This window comes from Papaver somniferum, chromosome 3 (genome assembly GCF_003573695.1).
Source record: "Papaver somniferum cultivar HN1 chromosome 3, ASM357369v1, whole genome shotgun sequence".
NCBI classification, from domain to species: domain Eukaryota; kingdom Viridiplantae; phylum Streptophyta; class Magnoliopsida; order Ranunculales; family Papaveraceae; genus Papaver; species Papaver somniferum.
In genome coordinates, this window is record NC_039360.1 from 170249279 (window position 1) to 170271621 (window position 22343).

Here is a 22343-nt window from a genome sequence, read left to right on the forward strand (position 1 = left end):
AAACGGCACCGGTTGAACTTAGACGGTGCGATTAAATCTGTGCAGCGCGCTGAAACAAGAGACGTGCATTTCTTGTTAGACCTCAATAGACAAACCCCTATTTAATGGTGCATTTCTTGTTGGACCGCAATAAACAAACCCCTCACGTATGCCCATTCCATAGCGGAAACAAAATGAATAAATCTTAAATTTGCCCATCTCATAGAAATCGCCCTAAGGTTCTGTGCAAGCACTAAGGTGCTTTTTTTCTTGGCTTAATCTCTGCAACCTAGCAAAAGCAAACTTTTTGCCCATAATTAATGGAGAGGAAAGCCATGGATGATAAGCAAGCAGCACCGGTTGGTCATAGCTTAGCTCGTTGAAACTGAGTTTCCATCCAATAAGCACTACGGTTTCAAGGTAATTTTGGTTTCTTTTGGGATATTGAAATAAATATACTGTTGTGGAAACTTAGTTTCGGCCAAGTACTATTTGGCAGAAATTGAGTTCCCGTCTCCAATTAGCACAGGACCATAGTGGCGGAGTTTTTTTTTTTTTTGCTGCCTTTGTACACTGCAAATCTTGGCAACAAAGAACCATTCAATTTTGATGTTCAAGAAGTCGCACTGCCGCATGTCTCGAGCTCAGCGACCCTAGTGCAACAAATTCCTGACGTGTCTGCTAACGTGGCAGCAGCATGACCAAGTATAATGCTTCACCCAGTTCATCGAATTATTATATTTCTTTTCACACTATCCATTCTAGCTTAAACAGAAATATTGGACAATCGCAATGACTCAAACAATGGTTCTAAGACCCGTTGCTTTAGTGCCTTTCTATGATCTGTTCATGGAAGCTTGAATTTCTTCTAGAGTTCGGCCTTTAGTTTCTGGCACCATCTTTGCAATGAATAGAATTGCTGATAGATTAACTGCTGCATAGAGTAGAAATGTACCTGTAAATTATGAAGTGAGTAGTAAGTCGAATTTTTCTTATACAGATAGAGTAGAAATGTACCTGTAAATTATGAAGTGAGTCGTAAGTTGAATTTTTCTTATACAAAATCACTGATCTTTTCAAAGATACTGAATTTCACTGATCAAGAATTGACTAGATTTTCTTAGACGAACAATAAGGAAGTTTTAACTTACCATAAGAACTCCAGCTCATGAGGAAGTTGAATGTAAATGAAACCACCCATGACCCAAACCAATTGACCAATGTAACCAAACTTCCTGCTGTTCCCTTTATATTAAGTGGGAATACCTGAAAAGAGAGAGTCGATCTTCAGTTACGATTCTGAAATATCGCCATGTAAAAGAAGCTTACAGATGCAAATACCTCTGACATTATAACCCAAGGAACTGCACCCATGCCCATGGAGAATGAACCAACATAAGTCTGATCAAAATGCAGCATAATCTATGAACATCAGATGAGAAAGGAAACACGGATTTCATGTATACAAAGAAAATGACTAATTTCTTGCTAACCAGTATGCCGGTGAGAGCCAGTGTGGGTACTGCCTCAAGGAATATTTCATGGGCCTGGAAACAGAAGATTGATTTATAAAAATGCAATTTAATAGCAGAAAGTTATGTAGGTCATGAAAGGATCGGAACACTACCTGCATGTAGAAAGAAGTTGCAAGTAAAAGGCAACCTCCGAGCAATCCTGATGCAGACACCTAAAATTGGGAGTCTATTGGTAGGTTCACTAGAATAGAGTTATACTGTGACAGTTTTGGTTCTTAGAGCCCAAGAAGGACTTGATATATAGTTGAATGATACTTACAAATAGAAGAGGTCTTCTTCCAGCTTTATCCATTAATAATGCTCCTAATCCGGTTATCGGAACCTACAATATTATTTATTAAACTTTAGATTGAAACAGATTTTTGGGTTTCAAAATTCATACCGGGAGTTGGAACCTACCTGAATACAGGCGTAGATAACTGTACCTAATGCAGATGGGAATCCTGAAGTTAACATCAAGAAAGATTTTTGTTAATAATATTTAACCGATACAGGAAATGAAAAATATACCACAAAGAGTTTACCTGCAGCCTCAAATATGTGGCTTACATAAAAACAGATTCCATTGATTCCTCCAAATTGTTGAAACACCATTAATCCAACACCAACCTGATTACCAGAGTCGTTACATAGCGGATACCAGAAGTGGTACTAATTCATTACAGATGAATGGGCAAAAATATAAAAGGCTTACAATGAGAGAAACCAAGTATCTCCTCTGAAACAAATCAAGTATTTGGGCTTTTGGTAGGTGTTCAAGAGTTTGTAGGTAGTCCTGTCATGGAAAACTTTACACGTTCAGTTCTCATCACATCAACCTGCTTAGTTTAGGTACTAAAAATGAGAATTATGTTTAATTGACCTGAATGTCTGCCGTTTCCTGAGAAATGTCCGCATCTTTCCCACGGAGTTTTCGTAATGACAATTCAAACTCTTTCTGTTGCCCGACCTTTGCCTGAAATGAAGACGTAAAGTTTTGCTACAAGTTAATATCAACTTTTCCGAATTTTCGTGTATCAACAGAAAAATACGTATTAAGTTACGTACCAGCCATCTTGGAGACTCTGGGATGACTAAAAGACCAACAAGAAGAACACAGCAGGGGAGAACACCTGAAAGTGATACGAACTATGAAACGGTTTTCTACTGCTTATTAGAATGTCCTTATTAATTGTTATTATGGAAATTTACCAATTAGTGCTAGCGTTCTCCACGATACAAGTGTTCCTATAATGAAGGTAAAAGATACTCCCGTAACAATCATGAGCTGCAGAACAAGTAGAGAATTCAGTGATCTAAACTTGATACCAAGTTAGAAACCAATCTGTAAGAATTCATAACTAAAAAGATGAAACACGGTCTTTATCTGTATCTGATACCTGATTCAAAGTAGCAAGGCCTCCTCTAAGATGCTTTGGTGCGATTTCAGCTATGAAAATGGGTACCTTCTCATAAATCAGAAGTTTCAGATGACAATATACAGCGAAAGATGACAAGGGAAGCGAAAGAAAAATGTACCACGTAAGAGAGGACTCCCATGCCATATCCTGTGCACAGTCTTCCAATGTCAAGTGACACGGATCCCTATTGTGAAGAATAACCAACAGATGTTTACTGCTTACCTCTAAAAACTTTACCTATGAGCTCTGACTAGTTATAATTTTTGGGACTTGAGATGATATAAACACCTTAGCGAAATAGACAGCTAGCCATCCTACAACGCAAAAAATAGATGACATCCTCATTGCCTGTTTAATTCAAATGACAGGCTTAGAGATGACGGGAGGGAGGGCGCGGAGGGAAACCAATCAACTGAAATGCCAAATCTCTTTGTATCCCAAAATGTAACTTCAACTTACCCCTTTTCGGCCAAGGTAATCAGATACTTTACCACTTGTTATTGCACCCACCATGGCACCGATATTTCCTATGGATCCAAACACTGAATACTGTGATAGAAAAATAAGAATTCTTGTGATTGACATGTAGAAATTAATAAACGAACTATGTTATTTAGACTCCAAATAGCATTGCATATGGAACATAAGCAAATCTGATGGTGTTGTTCCTAAACACCAAGGTGTGAACGGCCGGCAGGCTGCACACTCCATGGATTAGGATTTACTATGTGCATTTGCGATCCTATTGCATCCAGATACCTTTTTAATACACTATACATGGCAAAACAACGCCATTAGATAGCACGCACCTCGGATAACGACAAACCAAGATCACTTGTGATTCCAGACTGAGCAGGCGCAGAAAAACCCACCTATGAAACCAAAAGCTCCTGGTTATGAGAAAACTTGAAATTAAAATTGGAAAAGAAAAAAAAATACAGACATTGGTTCCAATGCAAAGTTTTGATCTTAATTATGTGATTTGCAGTTGTAATGCCTTAATATGATGATACCAGTATTCATCAAAAAAAATAATAATAATAATTTAGGTAGTGGTATTATTACTTACACATGATCCGAAGTCGAAAGACCCACACACTGCAACAAAAGTGCTAAGAAAAACCATAAACATAGATCCTCCGTTACCATTTCCTTCCAATTGAGGAGATTCTTCATGAATGGAAGCCTTCCTTTGCCTGATAAGTGGCTCGGTTATTGATTCACGTTGTCCATTGCGGCTGTTCTCCACTTCTTGAGTAATAGTCATTTTTTCTATCAATCTTCCAAGCACAGAAACTTTATTTTTTACAGAAAGACAGAAATGTAATGAGAGAAATTTTATTAGATCCAAGAAGAATGTACAAATTTCTAGAACATCTAGGTGAGAAAGAGATAGAGATAGTATTAATTGGTCTGAGACAAAGGAGAGTACATGTAATGCCTTATATAGCCTGTTGTACGAGAGAAAGGACAGTGAGTGCGACAGGTGAAAATGTAACAGAATTATGTTTCTTTACAGCGGTAAGAAAAATTAACATCTATTCTTACACCTTTCAAGCACTAACATCCTATAAGTACTGGACTAATATTTTGTGACTGTCATTACGCTTTCAGGTTGGCTAAGATGGTTCCTCTACATGCACAAATGGCCGAGATAAGTATAGACGGAAGGAGACCCTCGAAAAATTTACCTCAACGGAAACCAAATAAGTACAATTGGGCTCTAGAGGAAGAAGTTTTAAACATTCCTGCATCTTGTATGAATGTGTTTTCTTTTTGATAGAACCGTTTTTCTGGGACCATGTTTTTTCTTTTGTGGGGACCATGATTTTATTTTGGGTAAGACATTAGAAGTAAATCTAGGTTACCCCTTATCTAAATATTTATATTAATACTAAAATTACCCTTCTGATTAATTTTGGGTAATGATTAGTTAGTGTTAATAATAGTTAGTGTAATGATTAAGTTAAAGATAATTAGTGAGATTAAAAAATCAGATGGTTTTTTTAAAAGAAGTAGAATTATTGAGAGAGTAAAGTTAGAGAAGATGAAGAAGGAAAACATGAAAAACGATGGATTTTACCAACCACAATCGGAGGAAGAGTATTTGGGTACCCAGGTATGCTTCAAACTTAGATAATGTTGGTTGAATTGCTCCAAATTTTTAAAAATCTGTAAATTTTTAGAGTAGATTTGGGCTTGTTCGGTTACCTTATGTGAAGAACAGGTTACCGAACTCATCTGAAAGTGTAGTTCGGTTATTTTTTCCAAACACGCAGGTTACCGAACTCGCTCTTTAATGGAGGTTTTTAGTCGTTTGGTTAACAGACATGTTACCGAACTTTGTTTATAGGATTTACAGAGTAATGTTCGGTTGGTTCGCAAACTCTAACCCAACAACATATCTAACCGAACTCCACATGTATGCAATTAGTGAAGAGTTCGGTTTGTTAAGATTTTTTGCGAAAAAACCGAACATAGTGGGACAAGTTCGGTTAAATTGAAACTCAACATAATAGGCAAAATAGCACAGTTCGGTTACATGAGATTTTTTTTTCTTTTTGTAATATAGGTAGAGTTCGGTTACTAGATAGTTTTAGAAATTTTTGCGAACCAACCGAACAGAGTAGGCAAACGGTTAAATCATAACTCAACATAGTGGGAAAAATAAAACAGTTCGGTTACATTGGTTTTTTTTTTTTTTTGGTATTATGGGTAGAGTTCGGTTACTAACTAGTTTTAGAATTTTTTGGGGACCAACCGAACACAATATATTGGTTTTCAATGAGGAGTTCGGTTAAAACTATTTTTTGCTAACCAACCGAACTCATAGTTCGGTTACGAAAAATTAAATTCGTGATAACCGAAGTGTTCTTCGTGTTCTTGGTTTCAGAATGTTCTGTTACAAAACTAGTTTTTTTTAAAACTGTTCCTAACCGAACATGTCACTTTAACTTCCATTTAAACCATATTTTGATGATTTCTGCTCAATTTTTCCAATCAAAGAACGAATTAAAAAGATTGATGGGTATTTCAATCGAACGAGGAATGACAAGGAAAGAGAGAAGAAAAAGAGAATAATTTTTTTTTCAAAACTAAAAAATTTCGATTCCCCTCCTGTTTTTCTTTTTGATTTTGATATTGGTTAATAAATTCATTTAGATTAGATATATATGATTAGATTTATATAGTTATTAAGTTAGTTTTAATTTAAATTAAAGTAAAGGATAAATGTGTATTTACCTAACTTTAGGACACCCCTTATAAGTATAGGGAGGTTGGCCTAATAAGACCATGGTCCCCAAAAAAATCATGGTCCTTAAAAAATGGTTCTTTTGATAAGCGGCATAACAGCCCATAGACTGGTTTCCGAACCAAATTCATGTTCAGCCAGTGTAGCCCATAGACTGGTTGCTGAACCAAATTCATGTTCAGCCAGTAATACGTTTGATATGGTTCCTAGCTTTTTATTTTCTGAGCAAGGATATTTTAAAAAAAAAAAAAAAATCCTTTATGTTGCACCTAGTAACATGCAGGTTTATGGGACTCACTACAGTCTGTCAGTGGTGCACCACCATTACCTGCCAATTGCCACAAGACTCATTCAATCGCCCATTAACACTGAGATGCTACGGCTAGGAACCCCATATGTCTCAGTTTTGGGATTACGATCTGGAATCTCTGCATTTCTTGCCCATTATGCCAAAACAGAAAGTGGCAATACCTTTTATGGTCGAGAAGATTAAGCTAGGGAATTTCCACTAAACAAAACTAATTACAAGAACAAAGCTAATTACAAGAGTTCAGCCCTAAACACCTGAACCATTAAATCCCTACAAGAGGCTTCCTTGTATAACTTGTGCTGAGATTTACTAAAATTTAAGCTATAGTTCTTTTATATTTTGTACTAATGACAAATTTACAGCACTGTAATAGCTGTTGAGAGATTTACTTCGCTGCTATTCTGCACCGACTACTATGTTCTTAGAAGCTTGGTTTGGCAGCTCCTAGTTCTTCGGCTAGCTTCGCACACAGCTGCAATCACCATTGTTTATTCAAAGTTATTATATGGCATAGTTATCACAAATTTGTCCCCTCAAGCACTCAACCGTTTTGTTGGTTAGACTATGACTTCAACACATCTTAATGGACTTAATTTTGATATGAAACTAAACTTTTCATTGCTGTGGAAGTACAAAACTATGAAGAAAGAAAAGAAAAGAAAGAACGTAGAATTAGATACCTGTCTGTACACTATCGGATCTCCATATGATTTTCTGAGTTCTACCACATAAATAGAGGGGCTGATCTCAAAAACCTGATAAATCATTATAAGAACACTGAATAAGAAATTTAACGAATTCAAATCAATAGTAACCAAGTAACAAACAAATAAGAAATTATACCAGTTTTGAGCAGCACAAATCATGCAGTCACATTGCAGTGTCCAGGAATTAAAAATAATGAACTATAGCTCGTGAAATACCTCGGTTGCAACGGATATGCTGCCTGGATTCTTATGACCCTTGCGTGCTTGCATCTTGAGCTGTAAATATTATAGATGGAGAGAAAAAAGTTCATCATAATCTTATCAAACAGAAGGCCAATAGTAGAATGCAAAAGGGATTAGAAATGGTGTATTTTAGACTTTACTAACCATCCCGTTCTTTTTCCGGACTTGGAGTCCCATTTCTGTAACGATATCCTCGATCTTCTCAAGTAAATCTTTCGGAGAATGGTTTGATGTGAATCTAATCTTCCTCTCAGAAGCATCCTGCAAATAAAGAAAGATGTTATGCTCGCAATAAAATTGGTAAGAAAAATTCCCTGACATGGAAGCACTTCATTTACCACGATTTACACATTTATGGACAAGTTTTTATTTTCAAAAGGATATATGTAGAGCACGAGTAATGAATGGTGAACTGGACTGCTCACCTCCTTTTCGAAAAAGCCTGACAGATCCAGGCACGAGGACATACTGATGAGCTGAAAGGCGTTAATCAAAGTCGGTTGATTTAGATATTTCTCCACATCCGCTGGCTTCAAAAAAAAAAGAAGATCCCCAGTCAAATTTCCCTAAAACCTTACCAGTAACCAATAGCACATACTAAGGGAAATAACTGATACTATAGATATCAGAAGTACATACAACTTCTTGTATCAAAAAGGCTTCATCGTCAATGTGGATGTCTTCATCATCATCTTCGACATTTGTTGGAGTGTAGTCCTGCTTAAACCACTCATCTTCTTTGATCCCCACAATTGTTATCCTAGTCTTTGGGTTTGGATCAAGAATCCTCCTAATCAGGTTTTGTGCGCCAGACGACAACCATTTGGGAAGTGGAGCGTCTCCTCTAAATATCTTACGTTGTCAAGAAAATCACAAATGGAAGGTGTAAGTTAAGGCCTAACAGTGTTTGGAATGTCAAAGATGTAATGTTTTTCTAGAAGGTCATACAAGAATTTAGGGTACCTTATGATACAGAACTGCAAGATTCTTATCATCAAAAGGAAGATACCCCGTAAGAATCACGTATAAGATGACTCCGCATGACCAAAGATCCGATGTGGATCCATCATACCCCCTGTTGGCAAGAACCTGTATGCAAAACGGTCAGAGCATCATGAATCAGTAACAATTGAAGCCAACATACAGTTGAAGAACTTTGCAGTCTTGAGTACCTCAGGGGCAACATAGTGTGGACTTCCGCAGGTTGTATGCAGCAAACCATCACCCTGGTTTTCAGAATCGTAAAATAAACATGAATAAGTACTAATTGATTTTATCTATTGATTGGACCACGTGTTTATCGTCCAGCGATAATTTCAATAAAAAAAATACATATATACCCGAACATGTTGAGGCAAAGCACTGAGTCCAAAATCTGATATCTTTATATTCCCCTTTGCGTCAAGAAGAACGTTTTCAGGCTGTCATTGGAAACAACACATGCCTTTAAATGACCCACCATTAACTAATGCAAGCTCATTGGAAACAACACATGCCTTTATATCTCTGTATAAGAAAGAGGACATGTTTCCAAAGAGAGAAGTTCACACCTTAAGATCTCTATGGTAGACTCCTTTCTCGTGACAGTATCCCACGGCATCAATTAACTGTTGGAAGAGCTTCCGTCCTTCAATTTCAGAAAGTCTACCTTTGAAGTCCTATAGGAAACATGACAAATATATGAACACAAAACGAATCAAAACTCGATATATCCCGAAAGCTGAAGTACTAAAATAAAAATTAGAAAATCAATTAGCTCCTCACAATTCTCTCAAATAATTCGCCACCAATCACAAGTTCTAGAACCATGTAAATCTTTGTTTTGCTGGCCAAGACCTACAAAATTACAAGAAAAAAACATAAGTTTAGACAAACTTGGAAATTATCAACAAAAAAACAAAGACGATCACAAGTCTTCACGACAGGTACTACGTTAAGTGGCATATCTTTACTTTTCTAAACCAGTTTACATTGATTCGAGGTCAAAGCATACGAGTGCTGACAAAGTTTACCGTTGAGAAGGTTGCTTATCCATTTGAAGCAACAGATGAGGAATCAACTAACTAGATGGCTGAAATAAAAGTCATTGTATTACATGTTGACACTAAGATAGTCCTATTCCTACATAGAAATCGAGAGACTAGTCAATTTGTAAGCCTATCCACTAGTTTCTCAATAGTTTTTCAACTGGATGCCCACAAATTAAATGCAATACAAAGCCAGACAATGTGAAGTAAACATTACCAAAGAAAAACAAACAAACAATAAGAATCAATCGACATTCAAATGACTTAGAAGCAACACTCGAGTGAAATGATGACTAGCAAACAGTGTTTTATCACGGACCTTTCCATTTTTCCACAAATGCATAGGGTTAGAAAAGGCATTAAACTATGTCTGTCTTGTGTGGTCATTGCAGCTAGCAATCATAATTGAAAAAACGAATAAAAAGGGGGATAAGAAACCCACTTTCCAAACCCAAAAAAGGGTCCTTAAAAATCAATACCTTTCCAATCAGAATCTCAAGAAACCACAGAAAATACACAAAGGAATTAGAGTAACAAAGCACAAACCTCATGCAATCTGACAACATTAGGATGTCTCAAAAGCTTTAAAGTCCCAATTTCTCTCTTTATCTGAAAAATACAATCAAACCAAAAAAATGAAAAACCCCTATTAATTAAGAACAAGACAGAATAAATAAATTTTGTATCTTGACAGAGAAAAAAAGAATCTTACTTGATTGGTGATATTGAGGTCAAGAATGTGTTTCTTATCAAGTATCTTAACAGCAAAATCAGCCCCAGATTCAGTATTCTTAGCGAATTTAACTTTACCAAAATTACCCTCACCAAGAGTTCTCCCAAGTTCGTATTTACCAAGTCGCATTCCCTTCTGCTGCTGCTGTTGCTGTTTCTCTCCTCCTTCAATCACCATGAAATCAAAAACTCTCTGTGTTTTCTGATGGATGATGATACAGACTCTTTTAGTATGTGGGTTTTTTCTCTCCTTAGTAACAGAAAAAACAGAAGCAGAAGCTGAATGAATATGGGATGAGATTATGAGGATTCAGTTGTGAGAGAGAGGGAGAGGAGGTGTAAAGAAACAAAGAAAGAAAGTCAGGAATCAAGAACTAACCTTTTGTGATTGGGTATTTTTATGGACGAAAGAAAATGATAGACTATTGTGTTATTTTTGTCGTCCCTTCCTTCCCCTCGTGAGATCATTTTATTTTTTTAATTTATACTGTAATATTATGTTAACGTGTTTTTTTATTGTCATCAATGAGCTTATTTATTGTTTTTCTCGATCGAATTTAGCTCATTTAATTGATTAGTTAATTAATTAGGTAAATAGTGCATTTATGAAAATTCTACCATCGGAGACTTGTTTGACGATGCGTTCCAATTTTGACTAGCATTTTCCTACTAACATGTTCAACACGTGAAGTTTCGTCGTGGAATGAGTTAAGTACTTTGCTAGAGTTTTGGAAACTGGTTTGTTGCGGGCTGATACATCCTGTATGGATATCCTGCGATTTTTACAGCTTTGAAATCCCAGACACGCTTTTGCCAAAAATGTATTTCTTGATCTAAAAGTGGTTATAATTAACTACTCCGTACTACTATTTGCATTTTGCACGAACAAATACATGTTTCTACTGTCTAACAAAAGTATTTTGTTTAGGTTGGATATGTGAATCTTATTAAACCTATGTCACATGTTCTTTTATGATTTTAAACAAAACCTTTGAGAAATGGTTGGATCTTCTGATCCTAACACCTCTAGTGAGTGTAGTTTTGTTATATGGTTTGGATTTGTTATTTTTGATCCAACCAAAATCATTTAAACTAGTCATGTTATTTTGGAATTGGTTAGGAATGGTAGGATCTCTTTCTCAGACTTGGTTATGTAACTTTGTTGCTAAGAGTCGTGATTCTTATGAATATCTTTGTGTATTGGTTGAAACATCTGTAATTGTAGAGCAATACCGAGTTAGTCATTTAACTGTTACCGACTCTGAATCGGCAAATTATTATCATTATAGTTGAGGCGTGCTCTTTTTCGAAGAAAAAAAAAACGAAATCAATTTTTTCTTTTACACCTAACCAATAATATTACTTGAATAATGTTACTTGTTTCATAGTATAATCATACGGAAAAGCAAAGAGGCAGGGAAGAGAAGGATTTCTATTGATAATAGTTCTTAGATTACATGGATATAATATATGTATATACATGGAGATGGGAAAACCAATAGACATTTGTTTTGGGCCGCACACCCATGGGCTGTAAGCCCTACAACACTCCCCCTTGTGCGGTCCAATAGAACTCTGTATGCAGTGTTTCATATATAGTGCTTCAAATATAGTTTTTCAAATGTCGTCCTCTTCTTGATGACTTGCGCCGAAATCAATTGCCTCGTTTAAACTTTGACAAGGAAAAACCCAGTGGGACAAAACCTTGGTACCGCTCTTCACATGTAGTACTTCACATGTTATCTCGTACTTTACATGTAGTACATCACATGCAATACGATCATCAAAGATCGATGAGTCTAAGTTAATTGCCTCGTCAAAACTTCGTCAGGAAAAACCAGAGGGACAAAACTTTAACTGAAGAAAAAGAGTACAATATTAAGCAAACTTAGAACATAGTTGGACTGAAATATGTTGCCTCAAAACCTTGACAAGGAAAACCCAGTGGGACAAAACCTTGACGGAAGGAAAAGAGTACAACGTGACGGATGCAAGTAAAGGTGATTCGTTGCAGATGATCACTTTTCTTCGTTGAAGTTGACTAGTTGCTTCACAACTCTTAAGGCAGAAAATCCTCGTGGGAAAGAAAATAGCCTTAGTTGGGAAATTATATTTCCGGTGTTTGTTGTTGTCTCATTAAAAACCTTGCCGAGTAACAAAACCCTGTGGGAGAAAATAACCTCGGTGAAGGAAAATAGTTCTACACACCATTAGATGCTTCCCCTGATGTCAGGCAATTTTCATTAGTCTAATGCAGTCAAAAGGAGTTTATCACACTGTACTTTAGTGACTTGAATGTTTATAAGACTTTGTTGTTGATTCTGAAAGTTACGTTGCTTAACAGACTATCGCGTTTCATTTCTTTGATTCAGATATTTTCAGTAATATCAACATGATCTTTATGTCTTCAACGTTCAACATACTTGATGCTTTAAGTGTTGTCTCGCTAAAAACCTTGTCGAGTAACAAAACCCTTTGGGAAAAACTATTCTCGATCGAAGGGAAAAAGAGTACAACACAACTTCAATTTCGAAGTAAAATATGTCGACATCATATCCTTGGATCCTCCCCCTGATGTCGGCATCTCCCTTTGATTACTTTCAGAGTTGTTCTAGACAGTTCCTTTAGTCATGTATTTTTCGGAACTGAATATTGATAATGACTTAGAAAATAATCTACCATATCTCCCTCTAATTACTTTCGTTGGAGAAGAGATTATTGTTCCTTCATAATAAACAACTTTTGGATTGCACTTTCATTAGCATTCCTTTTAATGTCTTTGTAGGGATAGAACAAATTTATGTCAATGGTTACTTTTAAGTACATGATTACATTCATTATACCATTCCAATGACGTTGTGTTGGCGCGGAGTTATATATAACTAACAAGTTCCCTGAGGATGTAAAATTTAATCGAGTACATTATTATACTAAGTACAATAATGCGTCTATTGTACTTAGATATGGGAATTTCATCTCCCAACACATCTTCGTCATATTCCTTTGGACGAGATAGTTACTTACTTACATTTGAAACTCGACCAATCATGGGAGTGTTATCAGGATGCATGTCTTTGTTAAATTGCCTGACAACATCAGACATATGCAAACTGGCGGAATAATATACCACAAGCTCAGTATTTGATCGAGCTTTCCCTAGATTTTTCATCTCAAATTCGGATTTTAAATAGCTTGTCTCTTATCACATCAAGAGTACACATCATGTTTGTACCATCAACATAAATAGATACAATTCCAAATCAGGAACTTTCTTATGAATACGCAAGGAAAAATAACTTACTTGTTTATCCCCTCCAAATCAAATAGCCACTTAGACGGGTATACCACATCCGTCTGATTGCTTGAATCTATAAGTGATCGTTTTATCTAACTGTAAACGCACTCTGTGGTTTAGAGTCATTTGATTTGGGCAACAAAAGTCTATCAAGTACTTTTGTAAATATCTTCTATCTATTGATTCTTTCAGAGATACGTAACAACCACATACATATGTTGCATTTCAAGTCCTTTTGAAATTACCAAGCTAAGTAGGTAGCATAACTCTATAACGTTCATTACAAGAGAACAATTACAGGGCTTTGTGAGAAACCTCGCGCCACAAGGCGAGTCTTTGCACTTTAAGACTACTTTCTTCTCATTATGTTTTATGACAAATTAATTATGTATGTCCAATAGGCTTTACACTTGGTTGGTTAGCACTACCACACCAAATACATGTATATTTGCCAAAGAACTAAGTTCTACCTGGATTGTGTAGCCCAAATATGCTATTTATTTGAAATTAATCAAAATAAAGCATGGTTCGATCTCATTGTGCTCTACTTTTAGAGCAACTATTTATGGATTATATCATCATTGTGCATGCATGATCCTTCCATTGACTCATGTGCATTCTCATAATCCGTCAGGATTTCATTGTTCTCTAGAATCATTAAACTTCGGAGCGTCGTCCATTATTGATTCATGGACATAGTCAGAGATAATCAAATGAGATGATTTCATTAATGATACAAATTAGGTTGTGCCTTACTCATCTACTTACTTTCTAGGTTAGCATTGATCGAACCTGGTGGTCTCTCCATCTTCCTTTATGGAGCCACGGCCTCAACTACACTTCCACCAAGTGTAGTTGCAACACTTTAGTCTATGGTGTACCCCATACTAAGGATTTCTAACCTTGCAGGAATATTTGCAGCTAGTATGTGTGATCTTGTCACTTTAGTGACATCAGTGTACATTCTGAAAATTGATTATTCTTTGTCACTTCACATTTACATTTTTGGAGTACAATAATCAATATGAGACACAGTGGGAACGCACCACGAAAATTCATGTCGTTCCCTTAGAAAATACTTTTTCTTATCTCCCCCCTAACGACGGGGAGACTGCTCATTAAAGTGATAACCTGCAAATCTAGCAGTAAGAGACCTCCTGCCAAAGGTTTTAAAATGCGGATAATTGTTGAGAGTAAATATCCAACAAAGTTACTTAATCATTTCCGTGACCCATCATAGTACGATGTGGACTCGTAATGGCACATATATAGTGCAACCAAAAATGCGTAATAACACAAATGTCTTAAATTCAGTTACCAACTGGTACGCAAAAAAGGTTGACTAACATTGGGTTATAAAAACGAATTAAGTAAAGATGCGCGTAATATTGCATATCCCTAAAGCAATAAAAGGTAGGTCGGTACGCATAACCTATTCCTTAGACTCCATCTGTAACCTTTGATGGTAGTCTCTGCGAGACCATTGGGTATAAGATGCTCTATATTGATCCTATTAAATATGCAATATTCATCAAGTCCTTTTGATGTAAATTCTCTAGCATTAACAAGGGTGGTTAGCCTTTGGACTTCGCATTGTGTAATATGTGCTAGGAGTTTTCAAACGCAAATTTCTTGGGAACTATAACTAGTCCAAAATGTCAAAACATTCACCAGGTCCATCAGTCACTTTAATGGTCCGCATTCTGCATGAATATTTTTCTAAATTTCACCTTGTTTTCTTTGTAATATGAAAATCTTACCGTTTGCATCTTAGGATGGTCTCAATCATGTTTTATTGAAGACTTTGTAAAAAAGAGTGATATGCTTTCTTACCTCAAAGCATAATGAGAAGGGGGTTGTGTATCTAGTAATTTAGAAAACACTTATTGAGAGATATGCCGTCACTTTGCATTCTGTCAATCTTTTTCCCATTTTCGTTCACTCAAATAAAGTGATATTTGTATGAGTTCTTTCAAAACAATCATCATGTCACAAGCAAAGTTTCTTTATGGTTATACCCAAAGTCTGTATGAGTCAGTTTCCAACATTTCATCGCCAGGGTCAATATGGTTTCAATAATCCAAATATTATAGTGAATTACATTGCACTAGACTGACTCATTAGTTTCTCTAAAATATATTTCCTTCCAAATATATTAGAGACTATAAAAGATGCAATCAGTTACATTCTCATCATTTTGATGTTCCACATGATATCACTTGCACGGGTTACTTGGAAATTTAACAAGGTGTTATTATCTCTTGGTACATTTAGAGATTTTGCGACGTATTTGTTCTATCTTGAAAAAAATAAATGAGAAGTGTTGCGCTCGATAAGATAGGGAATTATCCAGGCAAAGTTCTTGTTGCCATTAAAGTTGATGTGAAAATTGGTTGTTACTATGATACACATATACATTACATTGTATATACCAACACCTATGCCCAGGTGCATTTCCAACTCTTTTATTATGATGGGAGCTAGAATTACATCTTAGCTGATCCCATGTTCAATGTCCAATTGATACCTATACTTTGGTGTCATTACTGCTGGGAAAAAAATATATTTTTGTCTCATGATATATATGTCCCTTTTCACATGCTTTATATGAGTCGGTGCGTCTAACCCTCATTACTTCGGGACTCTTTCCATTTGCAATTTCTCTATATTTAGCTTAATTTCAGAATATTCATTATCTCAAAAAGCCAAGATAATCTCACTACACATGTACTGGTTCGTTAGTATCATGGATGAAGTAGAGAAATGGAAATTTTCTGATTCATTTCATCTTTTGTGAGTTCTTCCACAAAATTTGGAATACATGTGATTTTATTTGCAACGTATCTTTTGAAAATACCGACTCTTAATAGTCGAGCCAGTGGATTGCATCCCACGGAACATTTCAAATTTGGGAAGAAAATATCAAGTACACAATAATTGTGCACAAGTACTTCTAAACCCCTGAAAAATACATTGGAATTGAGTTGGTACAACCAATTAAACAAAATACACCATTCAACTATAGCCAATATCATATTCAAGAGAACAAATAGCATTAAGACCAAAATTCTTAATGATTTAGATCAATAAAAATAATCTAAATTGACCGTTTATATGTTTTTGACTTATTTTAAGACAAAAATAAATAAAACTAGGCATACTCTGAAAACAAATAAATAAGCATAGCATACAAAAAAAACTCGGATACAGTTACATGCTTCAAAATTTGGTTCCCACTGTACATACACAGAACCGGAATAAACTTAGTCGTGCACGCCCCAAAACCAAAGCCGGAACAGGACACAAACTGGAATAGGATCGGATTAGGGGTGAACCGGGTTGGGCAGGAATGGGATGGACCGGAACAGGTCGGACCGAATTGGCTCGACCAAACCGGGTTGGTGGACCGAATCGAATTGGCTGGACCGGACCGAGCTGGCTGGACCGAATTGGTCTGGGTCGGGTAAACTGTTCATCTGTTTCTTCATCTCTTTCACGCGAACAGACAAATCTTTGTCCCAGTATTTCCCAATGACCTAACTAAATCCGCAAACACAAGTCCCACCAAATAAACGAGATTAGAACCTAACTAAAATAATAACTCTAATTATTTTAATTAGTATCTGATTACAAAATAATAATCAAAACAAATAATTCCCAATTACAAATTATTAATCAAAACAATCCCTAATCCTGATTAAATCAATTATAATCGCAGATTTAATATACCCAATGTATATGCCAAAATACATATATTAAATATATATATATATATATATATATATATATAGGAGAAAATGGATCCAACTTATCTGATTAGACGATGACGATTCCGTTGATTCCAATGACTCCAACATATTTGATAACAACCAAAAAAAAAAATCAAAATCCATTATCGCGGGGTTAGAGCTCGTGCTCGATAACGTTTTATAGTATAATCATACGAAAAATCAAAGAGGCAGGGAAGAGAAGGATTTCTATTAATAATAGTTCTTAGGTTACATCGATATAATACATGTATATACATAGAGATGGGAAAACCAAAAGACATTTGTTTTGGATCGCACACCCATGGGCTGTAAGCCCTACAACAACTTGTTATTTATTATTATATGCAATTGGGGGTCGATTTCCAAGATGTGAACATGAGGACCTAATCTATGTAAAAATTCAAAAATATCCTCAATAAATTTAACTTATTGTCCTTTTACCCTTACATTAACTAATTAATCTAATAAAAAAAATGTACCATTAAACCAAAAGAAAGAGTCCATTTATGTGCACCTGCATTTAACCGCCTCCCCTTTCTATTTGCTGAATACAAACCCCAGTGCGGTATTTTTTTTATTAAGATTTATTTTGCTTGATATGTAAGAAATTAAGCACAAACTCCGAAGGCATTTCCTCTCTCTATCGAGTCTTTCTGAAACTGCTTCAAAAAGAAGAAAAAAAACCTTTCAAAAACTCAACGCAACCTGCAGTTTTTTTCCCTAGCGAGATTGGGGTATACCCAGATTAATTGGGGTATACCCAATAAGACAAAATATGATCATTATGAAGTAAAACCAAGCCATCCCTTAACCTTGTACTTTCTAAATGGCTAATATGTCCTTGTTTAATTAACATTAAAAATTCTGATTAGGTTAATTAATTAAGTAGATTAAAACTTCTCAAATTATGAAATTGAGTTATGAAATTTTGTTTTTGATTGAACTTATTTGGGAAGGTTTTTGATGAAAAAAAATTGTTTTGAGAAAATCTTTTGGAACGGAAATGAAAGCACACTACCTTAACACTTCTAAAGAGGGGATTGCAAAGATGTTGTATGAAATCATACTCAAAATTAGATCAGAAATCAACACTTTCAGTTCTGAAAGTATGAAAAGTCGGCAAGGTCGACGATGAAGACCTTGCGGACTTTTTTTTTGACATACAGGAGAAGACAGAAAAAAAGTCGGCAAGGTCTTCAAAAAATACCCTGTCGGTTGTTGAAAATACCCTGCCGGCTGTTGAAAATACCCCGCCGGCTGTTGAGAAAAATGTATTAGTCGACAAGGTTTTCAAAAAATACTCTGCCGGTTATTTATTAGTCGGCAAGGTCTTCAAAAAATACCTTGCCGGCTGTTGAAAAAATTTACAATCGCCATGGCTATTATGAAAAGTCAGCAAGATATTCATGTCACGACCTTGCCGGCTGTATTGGCCCTCAAGGTCTTCAAAAAATACCCTGTCGGCTGTTGAAAAAATTTACAGTCGCCATGGCTATTATGAAAAGTCGGCAAGATATGCATGTCATGACCTTGCCGGCCGAAGACACAGAAATCATAATTTTTGATTTCTAACCTAATATAACAATTATATAACAACCAAATCACACAACACAATGGGTTTAAGTTTAGACATCACTTAGAGTCTTATTTTCGCCGGCCAATGTTGGAAAATCAATGTTGAAGATTTTCGGTTGATGGAAGAAATGGAAGAAGATGAAGGGAAAGAGCAGATAGATTAGAGAAGAGAGATTAGGGAAGATTAAGAGTTTTTTTTAATTTTAGGGTTTAATTTTCAGTTAATTAGTTCAAGAGTATTAAAGTAAAATCACCAATTTTGACCACCCTTAGCTAGAGCACTAGTTCCATTTAGATTTTGTGAATCGGTCCTAATACTAGGACTGTTTTGTACATTTTCCTAACAAAAATGGGACAAGATTTGATTTATCAATGTTGTGAATAGCTTAGTTTGATATACTAGTTTAAGAGTTCTTAGTTCCTCCTCCTTTGTTTTATAAATATTCCGTCCAAAATCAAATAGAAAACTTGCATTACTGTTTCAATCATCATTTATTGATCTACATAATCCACTAGAGAGAGTAGTACTTCTCTGTATCAAAGAAGAAAAGAAGTTAAAAGGAGCGTTTACTTTAGGGATAATAATGGGGAAATGCCCATATCAATGATATCATGATACTGGGTAGACCAACTGAATTTCTTCCCAAGCATTATAATATCCAATTAAGTTTACTCCGTTATCACACACCTTATCGCAGATTTTAATGAGCTGCATTTTTAACTAAAAACATTCACAATTATTGGAACAGCTTAAATAAAATTATGCTTAAGTGAAATTTCGCTTCACTAGCTCATTTGGTACCAAACAGAGATCATATTGATCAATGAATTTTAAAAACGAGAAAAATTAATGGAGTTTTTTCTTTCACCACTTTGATGAATCTTCATGGTAAAGTACGAGATAAAGAGAGAGAAAACCGTGTACGTTTCAATTTTACAGAAGTCAGAGAAATAAATTAGACAAGAGATTTAATGTCATAGGAAAGAGAAATCTAAATATTTAGATCTCTAATTCTAAACTAGTTGTTATAAATGTGTAATTATGTTATTATTTAGAGTAAATTCTGTTTATTACTGGAATGTCTTTGTGTCTAGTTTTATAAATAGAAGCTTTAATGTTAGTCTATTGGACACATGAATAAGAATTTCTCCCTTCTTCTTTCCCTCTACTCTGTGTCTCCTTCTCTATCTTCTCCTTTTACACGACGTTATCACAGTTGCTCTATAAGTTAATCACACTACAATCACCTCTAATCTCTTGAAAAGGAGAAAAAGCTTTGCATTTTTTATTATTATTTCTCAGTCGCATAAAACAGAAATCCTTCGGATCTTATATTTTGTTCAGTAGTTGTTTATGCTGTTTTATTTAATCATACAAAATATGGTTCGTTGGTTTGTTGTGTTCTAACATGAAGTCTGTTCATGTTTTGCATGTGCCCACTAACCGCTGTTGGATACTAGGAGGTTTCATGCTTTGGAATTGGTGCTCGTCTGTATAAATCTCAATCGATCGCAGCACTACAGGCACCACAGGCGTCAATCGGACAAAGCATTATGAGAGATTTAATTAATGGATTCTTTTTTAATGATGTATGCTGATTCTTACGTATTTTTTTTATTGCTTTTAAATCCATTGGTTAACCCTAAAAGATACACATTGAAAGATGGTTTACAGATTCTATTTCTTTAATGAAATTGTGATCACCAAAAATTGGTGTCACCGTAATATAATCACTTTTATGATATCGAATCACGTGCATGGTTGAAAAATTTCCGGCCAGTCATTATTGGTATCTTGTCCATTGGACAATGATCATGTGATTCGTATTGGTTTGTGTTCTTTACGAAAACCATTCTTTTACCACACAATGAATTTTCCATAGCAAACGACATTTTTTTTCCAGTCGTCGATACGATTTTGGTATATCGTTTTACCAATCGGTATTAGTTTTCTCCATAAATTCTCTATACTGAGATGTAAAATTGACATTCTAAGTATTTTTAGTCAATTTTGATTTTTGATTTCTATACCTCCAGAGAAATCTTCATCAACCAAATTTTTATTTTTTCTCTACATAGAAAAACAACTATGATTTCTTTATTTTCTCTAAAAGAAACATATAAACCAATTGGAATTGGTATTCTATCAGTACTACAAAGACTGGATATCGTTATTATGGTATTCATAGTTGCAAATACCATTAAAACGAGGAATTGTTGCGTTCTTGTTGGATATTTTGCAATTTTAATTTTCCTCGTGATGATTATCTCCAAATTTTGGGATTGTACCAATTGGAATTAGAATATAATTAGACACTCAAGATCAATGGGTGCGCATCCAGCTTGTTAGCCTATCTCATTAGTCTTTGTAATGACTATATTGATCTTAAAATTAATTTATTTTGATGAAATAAAGTGTCTATAATTTCATTCTTAGGTGAATGAATATCTTGTCGGCCTTATATGTCATTGGATATTTGGAGATTTGGTTGCATATTTTGTATGCTTTTTGCTATAGCAAATAAAATTCATGGTTGATGTTTAATTTTGTATGTCAAGTAGACTGCAATACTATTTTACTTTTGGACAATTTTTTTATGGCTCTTGAAGTCAATATCAAATCGTCCAAACATTCTTATGAGTATATGTCTCGAATTAATAGGATAATACTTTACGAAGTTTTCTTTCGTACATATGAAAATATTTCCTCCATAATCAGGGGGAGACTATATACCACTAGAAGTCGGTAATCATTAACTTTAAAAGTTATATTTCTCTCCCATCATAATTGAAAAAGGCTGCCATCTCAAATAGGCGCGAAGATATTTCATTTTGCTTCGATTAAGCTTTTTCCTCTTGAAGAGGATAATCCAGTCACATCTAGCAAGTACGTAACTCTTTAGTATTTAAAAGAGGATAATCCAGTCATGCTACAAATAATGCTCCAATAGAGTATATCAAAACACGATCCACATTCTTCAAGTCATTATCTCTTTATTTGCCCGTTAAGGGGATTGGTACCAGTAACAAATTGAATTTTTCAAGATATGCATACACTTGAAATTTTGTATAATCGTACGAAGCTAATATGATTGTCGAGTATTCATATATGGTAGCTACTAAAATAATAAAGACGGTGGTTGTTGACTCCTCTGCAGAGAAATATCGACATATGTGATTGGTTGGCATGTAATCCATGTTAGATTGGATTATTATAATTTCTCGATTAACGCAATTTTGGATCCAAGACTTAACACCTTAAAATTGCCAAGCCTATTACTTACAGGTTGGTGTAGTCGTAATGCATTATACGAGAAATACGTTAGTTGTAAAAACGATTTGAGGGTTTTCTTTTTGATCAGACCCTAGGATTGGTTCAACAATTGTTCTTCTTATAAGACAAATTTAGCGTGGTAGTCCTTGAAGGACTCGTATGTGGTCGAAGAACATATTCAAATTTGTAATCCTTGTAGAATTCAAATTATATTCTGGTAGCCACTTGACTTGATTATGTCAA

The 22343-nt window shown here is 35.2% G+C and overlaps 2 protein-coding genes across 4 annotated transcripts; both read right to left on the reverse strand.

The window, feature by feature from the left end:
• Positions 1–472: 472 nt before the first annotated feature.
• Positions 473–4311, reverse strand: LOC113358001 (sugar transporter ERD6-like 7). Of its 3 annotated transcripts, none has more exons than XM_026601497.1 (18): positions 3984–4311; positions 3724–3786; positions 3374–3463; positions 3203–3262; positions 3033–3098; positions 2894–2959; positions 2706–2781; positions 2562–2626; positions 2377–2469; positions 2209–2289; positions 2039–2123; positions 1914–1957; positions 1774–1836; positions 1607–1666; positions 1473–1526; positions 1321–1380; positions 1131–1245; positions 473–934 (listed from the first exon to the last, which is right to left on the reverse strand). In XM_026601497.1, exons 1-18 carry the CDS (start codon positions 4179–4181, stop codon positions 816–818), a joined length of 1458 nt encoding a protein of 485 aa, XP_026457282.1. In that variant the 5' UTR covers positions 4182–4311; the 3' UTR covers positions 473–815. The 3 variants fall into 3 exon arrangements, with proteins under 3 accessions (XP_026457282.1, XP_026457283.1, XP_026457284.1); XM_026601499.1 differs by having other exon boundaries at positions 475–934; positions 3724–3804; positions 3984–4078; XM_026601498.1 differs by lacking the exon at positions 1607–1666.
• A 2318-nt stretch (positions 4312–6629) lies between these two features.
• Positions 6630–10628, reverse strand: LOC113358002 (CBL-interacting serine/threonine-protein kinase 1-like). Its single transcript, XM_026601500.1, has 13 exons — positions 10167–10628; positions 10001–10063; positions 9192–9263; positions 8978–9085; positions 8768–8848; positions 8600–8653; positions 8391–8516; positions 8067–8279; positions 7853–7957; positions 7572–7688; positions 7401–7460; positions 7158–7232; positions 6630–6949 (listed from the first exon to the last, which is right to left on the reverse strand). Exons 1-13 carry the CDS (start codon positions 10362–10364, stop codon positions 6899–6901), a joined length of 1323 nt encoding a protein of 440 aa, XP_026457285.1. The 5' UTR covers positions 10365–10628; the 3' UTR covers positions 6630–6898.
• Between the last annotated feature and the right edge of the window lie 11715 nt (positions 10629–22343).

Bases quoted from the DNA above. Each gene is read 5' to 3' on its own strand.
- LOC113358002 (XM_026601500.1), bottom strand. From the start codon at position 10,364: ATGGTGATTGAAGGAGGAGAGAAACAGCAACAGCAGCAGCAGAAGGGA. The intron at 8,280-8,390 runs GTACCCTAAATT...TGACAACGTAAG, and splicing joins TTGCAGTTCTGTATCATAAG to ATATTTAGAGGAGACGCTCC. The intron at 6,950-7,157 runs GTATCTAATTCT...TGGTGATTGCAG, and splicing joins ATCCGATAGTGTACAGACAG to CTGTGTGCGAAGCTAGCCGA.
- LOC113358001 (XM_026601497.1), bottom strand. From the start codon at position 4,181: ATGACTATTACTCAAGAAGTGGAGAACAGCCGCAATGGACAACGTGAA. The intron at 2,290-2,376 runs GTCAATTAAACA...TTTCCATGACAG, and splicing joins AGGAAACGGCAGACATTCAG to GACTACCTACAAACTCTTGA. The intron at 1,667-1,773 runs GTAAGTATCATT...TCCCAATTTTAG, and splicing joins GAAGAAGACCTCTTCTATTT to GTGTCTGCATCAGGATTGCT.